General features: G+C 60.1%; 1 protein-coding gene across 1 annotated transcript; it reads left to right on the top strand.

Moving 5' to 3' along the window:
* The first annotated feature begins 4,408 nt into the window (after window positions 1-4,408).
* RGS19 (regulator of G protein signaling 19) lies at window positions 4,409-11,724 on the top strand. The gene is made up of 6 exons (XM_063172463.1): window positions 4,409-4,425; window positions 6,711-6,853; window positions 6,987-7,123; window positions 8,507-8,581; window positions 9,611-9,845; window positions 10,375-11,724. The coding sequence occupies exons 3-6, from the start codon at window positions 7,023-7,025 to the stop codon at window positions 10,561-10,563; spliced, it is 600 nt and encodes a 199-aa protein (XP_063028533.1). The 5' UTR covers window positions 4,409-4,425; window positions 6,711-6,853; window positions 6,987-7,022; the 3' UTR covers window positions 10,564-11,724.

Raw genomic sequence — 11,724 nt, 5'->3', positions numbered from 1 at the left:
GGGTGACAGTGCTTCCTTCCTCCCCACACTGCCAGCTCCTCCCTGGGTGATGGAGCTGAGCCCTGCCATCAATCTTCCCCTTAGGTTGGGGTTTAAATCACCAGGGCAGCTGGATTTGGGGGACAAGAATTGCTCACCCTGATCCCTTCTGGTGGCTGGGGCAGGGCAGAGCCTCCCTGCTGCCCTGGCACCATGACCACACCTCAGGGGTCACCTGTGACCCTTGGGACTCTCCAGAACTTGGGCAGGGCATTGGGTCAGCAAATCCCCCTTTCCCTGGGTGTTTGCCTGCAGGATGAGGCCTGGGGGATTCATTCCTCAGTCCCTCAGTGTTTTAATGCAGGACCCAAGTCTGATGTGGGAGGAAGTTTTGCTGGCATAAGTGACAGCCCAGCTCTGAAAGCTGTAGTCCAGGGACTTGATGCTGGGGACATGTCCCAGCCCTGGTGCATGTCCCCAGCAGCACAAAGTGACATCTGCCTGAAGCCAGGCTCCAAAGGCATCTGTCAGGGCTGGCAGTGTGCAGGCAGCAGCACCCACAGCTGAATAAACCATGGTGGGCAAATGCCCCTGGGTGCAGTGTTTGGGACATGCTCCCCTTGTCCCCAGCTGTCCCCAGCTGCTGGCGTGGCCCTGGCCTGGCTGGTCCCACTGCTGGTTGAGCCAGGCTCTGCCCTGCCCTGACCACATCAATGCCATTGGGGCCGTGCTTTGGGCAGGAAGTGTGGTTGCAGAGCAGGGCCAGACCTGTCCTCAGCGTGGTCACACTCAGCGCCTGCCCGTGCCAGCACAGGCTCCCAAACCTCCTCCTGCACCTCCTGGTGCCTCCCATGCAGGGCTCTGCATGCAACCCAGCTTGTGCTGGGGGAAGAATCATCCCTCAGGTGTGCTGGGAGCTCTCAGAGCCGTGCTGAGCCAGCCCTTTGATCCAGCATTGCCATGTGATGCAGTGTTCTTCCTTTTCATCCCATCCTGCCTTGGTTCTCTGTCTGGTCCCTCATTTCCTTGAAGGATGCCACTCTTCATCCCTCAAATTACCACTGTCCTGTGGTCCCAGGGGCTGGCAGCTTGCTGTGAACAAGGAGCACCCCACCACCCATCCAGCTCAGCTCTCCCCTGGCCATGCCAGTGCCTTATCCTCCTCCCTGTCCTCTGATCTTCCCTCCCATCAACCAGCAGGCTCCTCCATCTGTTTAGCCCCTGCTGGGTATTGATCACTGATCTGTCTTCTCCTCTCCCATGGATCATTACTGAGGTCAGAACAGGCCCCTGCCCTCACACCACAGCACCTCTGGTAGTAGAAACACAATTGTCAGGGCTTGCCTTACTAAACCCCCAGCTGATTGGCATGGGGCTATTTTTGTGCTATAAAACAATTGACTCTGGTTCAGTGTTTCAGGGTCAGGGGATGGGTGCTGGCAGTGCTGTGCCTGTCCTGCTGCCCAGCAGCCAGGGTGCCAGGACAGAGCCATGGGTCTGTTCTCCTCTTCCCAGCAGGTGCTGGATGGGTTCACGTGGTCCTTTTGGGAGGGCTTATGGTGGGATTTAGCTTGGGGGATGCTCAAGCAGAAATACACAGGGAGCAGAGGAGGTGGGTGGTCTGGAGAAGGACCCTGGCATTGTCCTCATCCTGGCAGGAGAGGGGCTGTCAGCTCTCGTGGTGTTAAAGACTGGGGAGGTGTTTGGACACACTGAAGCATGTCACAGTTCCCATCAGCAGGATTTGCCTTTCCAGCCTCTGGGAATGGCAGAGGAATCACTGCAGGACAGAGGATCTCCCCAGAGGTACCCGCTGGCCACCACTGCCACAGACATGTGTGCGGGCACATCTGTGGTGTTATCAGTGCCATGGGCTCCTTATCAGCGCCATGGGCTCACAGGGCAGAGAGGACACGGCAGGGTGCAGCCACATGGGCACAACCATGCCTTCATGCCAGCAGAGCCCACCCAGCCCTGCCAGGGATCACTGGCACCTCTGTGCTGGTGGGATTTGGCTCAGCCCAGCCCCATCCCGCAGAGACAGGGGCTCAAGCCCTCAACCTCTTTAATCTTTTTCTAAAAGATTGCTAAGGGGTGGAGGGGGGGGGGGATTGAAAACCGAGTCTAAAAATAACTCCTAAAACTTCCTGTGCTGCTGGCAGGTGGCTGGGACAGGCTGCGGGGGCGGGAGGCAGCTGTGGGGCTCGGGCCGTGCCTCTGCTCTTACCATGGGGTAACCCTGGCAGAGGGGTCCCGAGGGGTGCCAGCCCCCTGCCACCCACCCCAGCTGCCTGCTGGGCTGCCTCGCCTCTGGTTGCACTCCGTGGCTGGTTCCAGCCAAATTTGGCAGAGATCAGAGGTGCTGGGACCTCCTGGGAGGATGCCAGGGAGGGGGTAGGGAAGCTGCAGGCTGTGCTGAGCCCTTATGAGACACTGGAGAATCCAGCAGCAGCACGCCAGGGCTGCCAGGCTCTCCTCGTGCTGATCCAGCGGGGCTGGTCTAGCAGGTGGTGGGTGTTTGCTGCTCCTCCAAGGCATGGAGAGGGCTCAGAGCCGGCGCTGCTCCTGGCTGAGGCATCGCTGGGCTGTGACAGGGATTTGGACAGGGATGGTGTCTCCATGCCGCTGGTGGTTTGTTCATTGTGCCCACCTTGCGGGGTCCTGTGATGAGCAGCAAAGCTGCTGTCCCGGTTTTGACCCATAAAATACCAAGGGAAGGTCCTTCCTGGGGTGGAGAGTGACAAGAGGTGACCAGAGAATGGAAATACTCTCAATGCCTGTGAGCTGGGGGTGCTGGAAGCCGTGAGAGCGTGGCTGCATCCTGACAGCCCCAGCTGTCCCCCTGCCTTGCAGCAGCAGAGGGAATCCTGGAACACCATCTGGGGAATGAATGAGGTTCGGGTGCGCAGGGAAGCGGCGCCCGGCGGAGCCCCTGGAGCGCCGGGGGTGACGGCAGGGGAAGGGGCTGCCCAGGCCGGTGGTGGCTTTGGGTGACAGGAAGGTTTCCATCCGGATGGAGTGGCTGGGGACGGCAGCAGCACAACCGCGTGGGGTTTCGCGTGCCGGGTGTGCGGGCTCGGAGGAGGGGAGGTGATAACTCGTGTCCGGGGAAGGCGGCGCTGGGATGAGCCGATAGCAGGCGCATGGCGCTGCCCCGGGGGAGCGGGGTGGCTGCCGGCGTCCCTCCTCCCTCTTTCTCCCCTTCTGCCCTTTTTCACCTGCGGTGAGACCGTGCCACCGAGGGGCAGCCGCCAGCACAGACCACAAGCCGTGCTGGTCGCTTGTGGGCTGCAGCCTCCTCTGCCCACAGCAGGGCCGAGGGTGAATTTAATCAAGAAAACGGAGGTTGGCTGATTCCCCTCTCTCTCTGTCTCTCTGTCTCTCTCTCTCTCTCTCTCTCTCTCTTGTGTTTCTATTTTTCCTGAAGAGGAAAAAAATCAAACAACTTTGTTTGTGAGTCACTCTTGGCCGAGGGAGCAGGGCTGCGCTCTGTGTGTGCATCAGGCTGGCACATCCCACCTCGCAGGGACAGGGATGCTGCCGGAGGCACCGCCGGCGGCTCTGACTCAGCCCTTCCCGCACAGCCCTTCCCGCACAGCCCTTCCCGCACTGCCCACCTCGCTGCCGGTGTCCGTGCCCTGCGGGCAGTGCTGGCAGCCCGGGCACATCGGGGGCACAGCGTGGCAGAAAGCGCTGTCGCTTTGAAGCGGCCTCGGCTGCGGGGCTGTTCCTGCCTGTCACCCTCGGCAGAGCGGGGTTGTTCCAGCACCAGCGTGCCGGGGCTGTTTCCGAGGAGCTGCCATCAGTGCCAGTCCTGGCTGGGGAGCCCCATCTTGGTGGCCCTCGTGGATCCATCCTTGCATGGATCCAGCCCTCCTGGAGGCAGGAGGCTGACCTGGCTCAGCCCCACTGTGCCCCTCCATGGGGCAGCTGGGCCCGTGATGGAGCAGCGAGGAGAGCGTCTGGGCCGGGCTGGGGCTTTCCCAAAAAAGGCCTGAACTCTTCGGTTGAGTTTGCCACTTCCCTTACCACTCCCTTTCCTGTGAGAGGATGTGTTTGGCCGCTTTTCTTTTCTCTTTCTCTCTTCTTTTCTCCCCCACCTCCCTGCCCGCAGAGCCGGCGGTCCTGGCGATGCCGCGCACCCCCTGAGCCGGGCAGGGTCCCCCTGGCTGGTGCCATGGCCAGGCTGCAGGTATGGACACAGCACAGTGGCTGCTCCCACACCCCCCAGTCCTCCCAGCACCCACAGCACAGGTGGGCACGTCAGGGACAGCACAGGTTGTGCTGGGAGTGCCCCCGCACTGAGGTGGGTGCTGATTTGTGCCCTCTGCTGCAGAACTGGGGGAGATTGCTCTGCCCAGGGCACGAGGAGCTTCATATGCAGGTGTGTGGGATGGGGCCAACATCTCAGCAAGGCCTGCTGGAAGGGGAGGTTCCCCTTTGAAAGTGAGTTTGGGGAGAGCTCATCTTGTCTGGTTGCTTGGAGGGTCCCCGCTGCATTTGGCAAGAGGACAGTGCCAGACATCATGGGGACATCACAGGTGTGTGATGCCACCTGGCACAGCCCAGGGACACCTGGCACACGGGGACTCCCAGCCTCACAGGGGGCTTGGGGAGCTCAGGGAGGGTGGTTCTGGGCTGTCTCTTCTCTCTGTGGGGAAATGTCCCCTTTTTGTCATCCTTCCTCTTTCTGCAGCCTCGAGCGCACGCCCTCGCCTTCCCTCCGGCACTTCCCTATCCGCCAGCCTCCAGGGAGGCCTGGCACTGGGGGCAACTGGTGACAGCCCCACAGCAGCCAGCCCCTGCCAGCTGGGCAGCTGGGGGTGGGAGGGACATTAAAGGGTGCTGGGAAATCATCCCTGCAAATCCAGACCATGATGGCACTGCCCTTTGGTGTCCATCGGAGTGTCCTGGCATTGCCTTTTGGTGCCAACCCAGACGTGCTGAGCTTGGCTTTTGGTGCCAACCCAGATGTGCTGGCATTGCCTTTTTGTGCCAATCCAGATGTGCTGAGCTTGGCTTTTGGTGCCAAGCCAGATGTGCTGGCATTGCCTTTTGGTGCCAACGAGGATCACACCAGCAGCACCTCTTGCTGCCATCAGACAGTGTCCCTGTGGTCCCTGTGCAGGCCCACAGTTCCTTTCTCCCTGTTCCCATGGCACAGCACACTCTTCCAGAATGGCCCTGGGTTGTGTCCCACAGCACCCAGGGTGGGCAGTGGCCTGGTCCTGCTCCTGGCTGGGTGCTGAGCACACCCCTGGCATGGGAAGGGGGTGCTCCTGCCTGGGGATGCTGCTCCCTCCTGCTGCCTCTCTAGGGTGTGTTGGCTCAGCCACTTATGGGTCAGCTCTGGCCAAGGAGCAAAATGAAGTACCTGGATGTCCTCACAGAGCAAAGCCACACACTGTCCCCATATCCCAGTGCTTCAGTCACCCCCAATCCAACCGTTCCATAGCCAGGGCTGTGGCAGAGCCAGGCTGAGCTGGGAGGGAGCTGGGTGTTCCCAATGCTCAGGGTGTCCTGCTCACCCCGTTCCCACAGCCTCAACCCCAGCTCCTGTTGGTGCCACAGCCCCTGGCAGTGCTGGGTGCCATGGGATGGGCAGTGGGATGTGGGTGCTGGGAGTGGAAGATGGTTGGGCCAGGAGAGGCAGAGGAAAGGGAAGAAGTGGGGAGTTAAGTGGACTCGAAGGCAGCATGGTGTGAGAGGGAGCAGAGCTGCTGCTGAACTGGGTGACAAGATCACAGCCATCCTGCCAGCACTTGGGGCTATAAATAGGGACAATTGGGAGTGAAACACAGACTCTCTCCTTTTTCGTTCCTGTGGGAGCACTGGGACTGTGGGAGGGTTTGGGAGGGCCCAGGAAAGCACTGCTGGGTGATGGCTGTGCTGGGAACAGGGGGGCTCTACCCCAGGGCTCATGGAGGGCTCTGGGGACAGCTGTGTCCCCAGCTGCATCCCACAGCCTTGCTGTGTCCCCTTGCTGAGTGGCAGCAAGACTCAGACGAGGCCTGGGGCTGCTCAGGGTGGGGATGCTCAGGCTGAGATCTCTGGGGGCTCTCCCTGCTGCCTCTGCTCCCATTCCTTCCTTCTGGCAGGGGAAGGACCAGGATTGCTGCCCATCACCCTTGGCAAGGCACAGGGAGGTAGAGCCAGCTGTGGCCTGACATAAACACTGCCCGTGCTGAGCCCAGCATCTCTCCTTCCCAGGAGCATCCCTGCTCCAGGCTGAGCCAGTGGTGTGGGCAGGGACAGGCAGGTGTCCTGGACAAGGTTTGGTTTAGCACCAGGAGCTGTGAAAACTCACCATCACTGCCCTGTTTCCTTCCACTCACGTGATGCTGTGTAGCAGCTCTGACTTCCCCATCCCATGCCTGAAGACACCAGGGGTTTCAGCCACTCTTCCTCATGGCACAGGGCATGGCCAGGGGTGTGCAGGGCCAGCACTGAGCCCCTCACCCTGCCAAGCCCCACTGCTGCCTGCAGTGAGCCCCACAGCATCCCCAAAGTGTGGGATGGGATCCCAGGCAAAGCAGGGGGCTGACAGAGCATGTGCCACTGCATTTCCTCTTCTACTTTCCTTCTCACTTCCTTTTCTTGCACTTTCTGCCTGCTGCCCTGCCCTCGCTTGCCACCTGCCCAGGGCATTTCCCTGCACAGAGCTGCCCTGGAGCCGCTCCAGGCCGGGGGTTCTGTGCAGTAACGAGGTCCCACTCCTGCCCTCCCCACAGGCTCCATCCAGGAGGCGGCAGGGACAGTAGCCAGGGGGTCTCAGAGCTCACCCACGGGCTGGGAGGAGCTGAGAGCGGCAGAACAGCCCCTGAAACACGACCCAGACCCAACGCCGTCCGCCGTGTATGAGGCTGGGACACAGGTGAGGCGTGACTGGGGTGGCAGGCAGGAGCCAGCACTGAATTACAGCAAGTCACTGCACAGGGGCTGCTCCTTTGTGTGCTTGCACAGATGGGGGTTGGTCACGGCAGCTCCCTGACCCTCTCCCCTCTCAGTACGCAGGACCCGCGTCCACAGAGTCACTCCTTCCGATGTCCCGGCATGAGACCTCTCCGAGCACGGTGCAACCCGCCAGCAACCACCGCCCCAACGCCTGCTGCTTCTGCTGGTGCTGCTGCTGCAGCTGCTCCTGGTACGTCCCCCTGCCCCTGCCCTGGCTCCTGCAACCTTACCCACTGAGCATCACCCACCCACCTCGTCAGGGGCAGGGGATAGAGTGCTGGGTGCACCGTGATTGCTGTTCATGACACAGATCTCTTGGGATGCATAGAGGGACTCCCCCATGCTGCCCTGATGGTCTCCAGGCAAGGATGGCCCCATCCATATGAGCCCTCTGGGAAGCTCTGCCTTGCAGCAGTGGGCACAGAGTCCAGCCCTGCCCTCCCAACACTGCCCAAAGCCAAGGATGGAAGCAGCTGCTTGCCTCCATCTGCATCTCCTGTCCTTACTGAGGATCTCCAGCTCCTTATTCTCTGGATAACCCAGGTTTTGGAGAGCCCATCTGCTCTTCCTCCTCAGCATCTGCTCATTCAGAAATTGCTGATGACTCCAGCTTTGCAGCAGCTTTGGTCTTTACACCCACCAAGAGCAGCGAGCTTGGAGGAGCAAAAACCCTGGAGCTGAGCCCCATGCATCTCCCTCCTAGACACTGTCCTAGGCTTGGTGGCATTCCCTGTGTCTGCCCTTAATTTCTGCAAGAGCCTGTGACAGAGAGGGAGCAGAAATCCCAGAGATGGGACAGCTGTTCCTCCTGTATCCTGTTCCTGGTTGAGTGGGGCTCAGCCCTGGCAGGCAGCGAGCCCTGGGGGTGGCACAGGCAGGGACATGCCCAGAGCTTTGCCCACCCAGCTGCCCATGCTGGGGCAGAGGTTTGCACAGCCAGTCCTGTGTGAGCAGCAGGGACAGTGTCGCAAGCAGGAAGGGCTGCGGTCAGTGCTGGGACCGAAATTCACGGGCCCAGGGGAAGTTGGCTGATGGCTGCTCTCCACTTGTGCCACCAGCACCCCCGGGGACAAGGGGACACAGAGACAGAGAGCACCACATCCCCAAACCCCAGCACCTCTATCCCACTATCTGCCTCCAGGCTGGACTGGTGCTGGCACGTTACCAATAAACACTTGTTTATTTCTTGGTGATTGTTCGTGACACAACAGCTCACAATTGTTGTGAACGCATCAGCTCCGCCTTGGGCTGGTCCAGCACTGACCTCTGCCGGCTGCTGTGGCCACTCCAGCTCAGCTCAGTCCTGGCACATGGTCCTGGCACATGGCCCTGGCACACAGCCTGAATGCTGGAGCAGGACCAGAGCCACAGCAGCCCCCGAGCACAGGGACAGCACAGGGACACGCTCACATGGTGACAGCATGAGGGAACCAGGGTGCCACCAGGGCAGTGGTGAGAGGAAGGCATGGCTGGGGGGTGCTGGTGCCCACGGAGGAGATTCAGTGGTCAGGGGTCAAGGTAGGGTCTGCATGTGTCCCCAATGCCCCTGACTACCTTTCTGTCTCCCCGTTAGGAACGAGGACCGAGAGCGAGCATGGAGGGCATCCCGGGAGACCAAACTGGAGAGCATCCCAAACTGTGAAGCGTGGTGAGTGCAGGGCCAGTGCAGTGGGCTGGGGTCAACCACAGCAGGGCACAGTATGGCACTGTCCCCTCTGCCACCCTCCATGGCAGCCAGGACTGTGTTCTGCCCTTGGGGTACACACCAGGGCTCAGGGGTTCCTGGTGATGTGTCCAGCTCCTCCCCAGTTCTCACCAAGAAACCGGGAATCTGGAGCCACAGGCTGAATCCTACTGTGGTTCTGCCCTCAGGCCCATTGCAAAGGGAAACTGAGGCATGGAAGAACCTCAGCAGATTTTGGACCTCATTCTGCCATTTAGACCCACTGCCAAGAGCATCCTGCAGCCACAGGGAGAGGAGGGGACAGGCCATTCCCAGGGGGTCTCAGCGCTGAAGTGGAAGCAGCAGCAGTGTCTACATTCACTCAGGGAGGAGCAGGATGGGCCAGCACCCCACTCCAGGAATGCTGGGCACCAAGCACCCATTCCCTGAGTGACAAGTGTGACACACCCAGCCATGGGGGCTCTGTGCCGTGCCTGGAACAGCTGGGTCAGGGTTAGATGTGCTAATTAGCCATGGATAATGAGTGTACCTGGCCTGCTCAAACAGGTGCTGAGCATTTGCTGGGAAACAGCCTCCCTCCCTCTCCACCCCCTTCTCTCCCTCCCAGCTGAGAGGGGTGATGGACCCATGTCAGTCTCTTGGCTCAGAGCTGCCTCTCCACCAAAGGGCTTTTCCTCCTGTTGATATTTGTGCAGAGCCAGCACCAAAATACACCCCAGTTTGGGAAATCCATCCCAAAGCAAGGCTACACTCCAGCTTGGCTGAGCAGAGCCAGCACAGAGCCCAGAAGTGACCTCTGGAAGCTCCACACCACTGGAGCCTGAGCAGGAACATCTCCTCATGGGCACGGGGGATGTGGTTGGCACAGTGCCTCTGGGTGGGACCAGGGATGAGCAGGAGGGACACAGTGGGATCCCTGGGACACAGGAGGGACACAGTGGGATGTCTGTCTGGCTGTAACACCTTCCCCTTGCCTTGCCATGGACCTGTCAGTGCCAAACCCACACCGGAGGAGGTGCAGGGCTGGGCACAGTCCTTTGACAAGCTGATGAAGAGCCCGGCGGGGCGCAACGTCTTCCGGGAGTTTTTGCGGACTGAGTACAGCGAGGAGAACATGCTCTTCTGGCTGGCGTGTGAGGAGCTCAAAACCGAGTGCAACAAGCACACCATCGACGAGAAGGCCAGGATGATCTACGAGGATTACATCTCCATCCTCTCTCCCAAGGAGGTAGGAGGTAGAGCCTTTGAGGGGAGGGCTCTTAGGGAGAGGGCTCAGTTCCAGCTGCTGCCAGAGCCCTGTGACAGTTTGGGGATGAGTTTGGCAGGGTGACGGCGGTGGGAAGGGGATATCCAGCCGCCCGAAACCCCCGGGACGCTGCTGGCACTGTGACTGCGGGCCGGGTTGTGCTGCGGGGCCGAGACCTCACGAGGGCACCAGCGGGCCGGGAAAATGCTGCATCCCGGCTTACAGCATCCCTGGAGTGGGGTACCCACGGCGGGACCACCCCATCCCACCTCCCTATGCCCAGCTGGAGAACACAGAGGGGTCCCAGAGAGATCCCCATTCGATCCTGCAACCCTCCCCAGCCACCAGGGCTCCAGTGCCAGTATCTTCTGGGATGGAGCACACTGGTCTCCCCACATCTGGTGCTGCATTGTTACTCAGTTTCCCTTGAGAGGGGTGCGGGGATGGGTGCTGGGCCAGGGGCTTGTCCTTGGGTGTCCCCCAGCCCCCACTTTCTCTCCGTGCCCCCCAGGTGAGCCTGGACTCGCGGGTGAGGGAGGTCATCAACCGGAAGATGCAGGAGCCGTCCTCGCACACCTTCGACGACGCACAGCTCCAGATCTACACGCTGATGCACAGAGACTCCTATCCCCGCTTCCTGAACTCTGCCATTTACAAATCGCTGCTCCAGACCGTCTCCCACTCCTCCTCGGAGTCCTAAGGGCACCCACTAGCCGTGGGGACAGCAGTGGGGACATGGTGGCCAGGGACGGTCGGTGCCTCCTCCCCTCTGCCGCCCTCCTTGCCAGACCTCACCGTTTTTAGCTTTTTACCTATGAACTGTCACCCCGGAGTCTGGGCCACACTGCAGGACTGTCCCCAGGACACAGCCTGGGCCAGTCCATACTACTGATTCTCTGCCCTGTCCCCAGTGCTGGCCAGAGCGAGCTGGGGGAGCACAGGACAGCGCCCAGGGCCTGGCTCCCCCTACACCCTGTTTGGAAGAGGTCACTTTATCCCATCTCCACACACCTGGGGACACAGCACGTCCCCATTTTCCACCTGAGACCCAGTTGGGGGATTTTTGAGGTGGGGGGGAGGTCGACTGTTGTTGGTTTGGTTTGTTTTTTTAATTTTAAATGCTCCTTTGGTTGGCTTTTACTGGGGGACTTGGGGTGCGGGAGGGGGGTTGACGAGCATCTCTGTACATATAAAAACTTGTCAGGTTTACCTGGTTCCAGCTGTTTGAGGTGGCCCAAAGGGCAGGGGGGTGGTGCTAGAGGCTGTTTGTATTCCTGGTGGGGCAGAGGGCAGAGCTCTGAGGTGCCATAAGGGACCATGGGGATGTGCTAGGGGGTGGGCAGGAGATGTCTTACAGCTGCCTCCGCTGCCAGTCCCCATGACACCACACACTGCCACCCCAAACCCAGAGCATCCTCCATCCTTGGTTCATGGACCTCAGAGAGGGGGAAAACACCTGTACAGGTGTTGTTTGCCCTCCTGCAGAACCCACAGGCACCAGGATGCCTGCATGAGAGCTCCCAGCTGGCCCAGGCCTGGGAGAAGCCCAGGGGTCTGCCCTGGTTCCTCCCTGAGCAGGCACCTGGGCTCCATGCAGGATGGAAGTGTCACAGGGAGGATACAGAATTCCCATGTTTCTCCACAGCACAAGGAATGATTTACTGAAGGCTCAGTATGCAGGATTAAAACGTCTGTCCCTGCCCTTCACACTGAAACAAAGCCAACACAGGGGTTTTGCTGCCAGTCTTTGCTTCTCCTGATCCACCACAGCAGTTTCTTATTTATCCATCCCTTCCCCTCCTCTCTTCAGCCCTTCCAAAAGAAAAAAAATGCTTTTTATTGAACATATTTTTTAAACAAA

This window comes from Melospiza melodia, chromosome 19 (genome assembly GCF_035770615.1).
Source record: "Melospiza melodia melodia isolate bMelMel2 chromosome 19, bMelMel2.pri, whole genome shotgun sequence".
In the NCBI taxonomy this organism is placed as follows: Eukaryota; Metazoa; Chordata; class Aves; order Passeriformes; family Passerellidae; genus Melospiza; species Melospiza melodia.
Note: the sequence above shows the minus strand (reverse complement) of the source record. Positions and strands in the feature narration are given on the sequence as shown.

What these genes read in the sequence shown, in the direction of transcription:
- RGS19 (XM_063172463.1), top strand. Translation starts at nt 7,023, where the DNA reads ATGTCCCGGCATGAGACCTCTCCGAGCACGGTGCAACCCGCCAGCAAC. An exon ending in ATCCCAAACTGTGAAGCGTG is followed by an intron (nt 8,582 to 9,610) that starts GTGAGTGCAGGG and finishes TGGACCTGTCAG; the next exon opens with TGCCAAACCCACACCGGAGG. An exon ending in CCATCCTCTCTCCCAAGGAG is followed by an intron (nt 9,846 to 10,374) that starts GTAGGAGGTAGA and finishes CGTGCCCCCCAG; the next exon opens with GTGAGCCTGGACTCGCGGGT.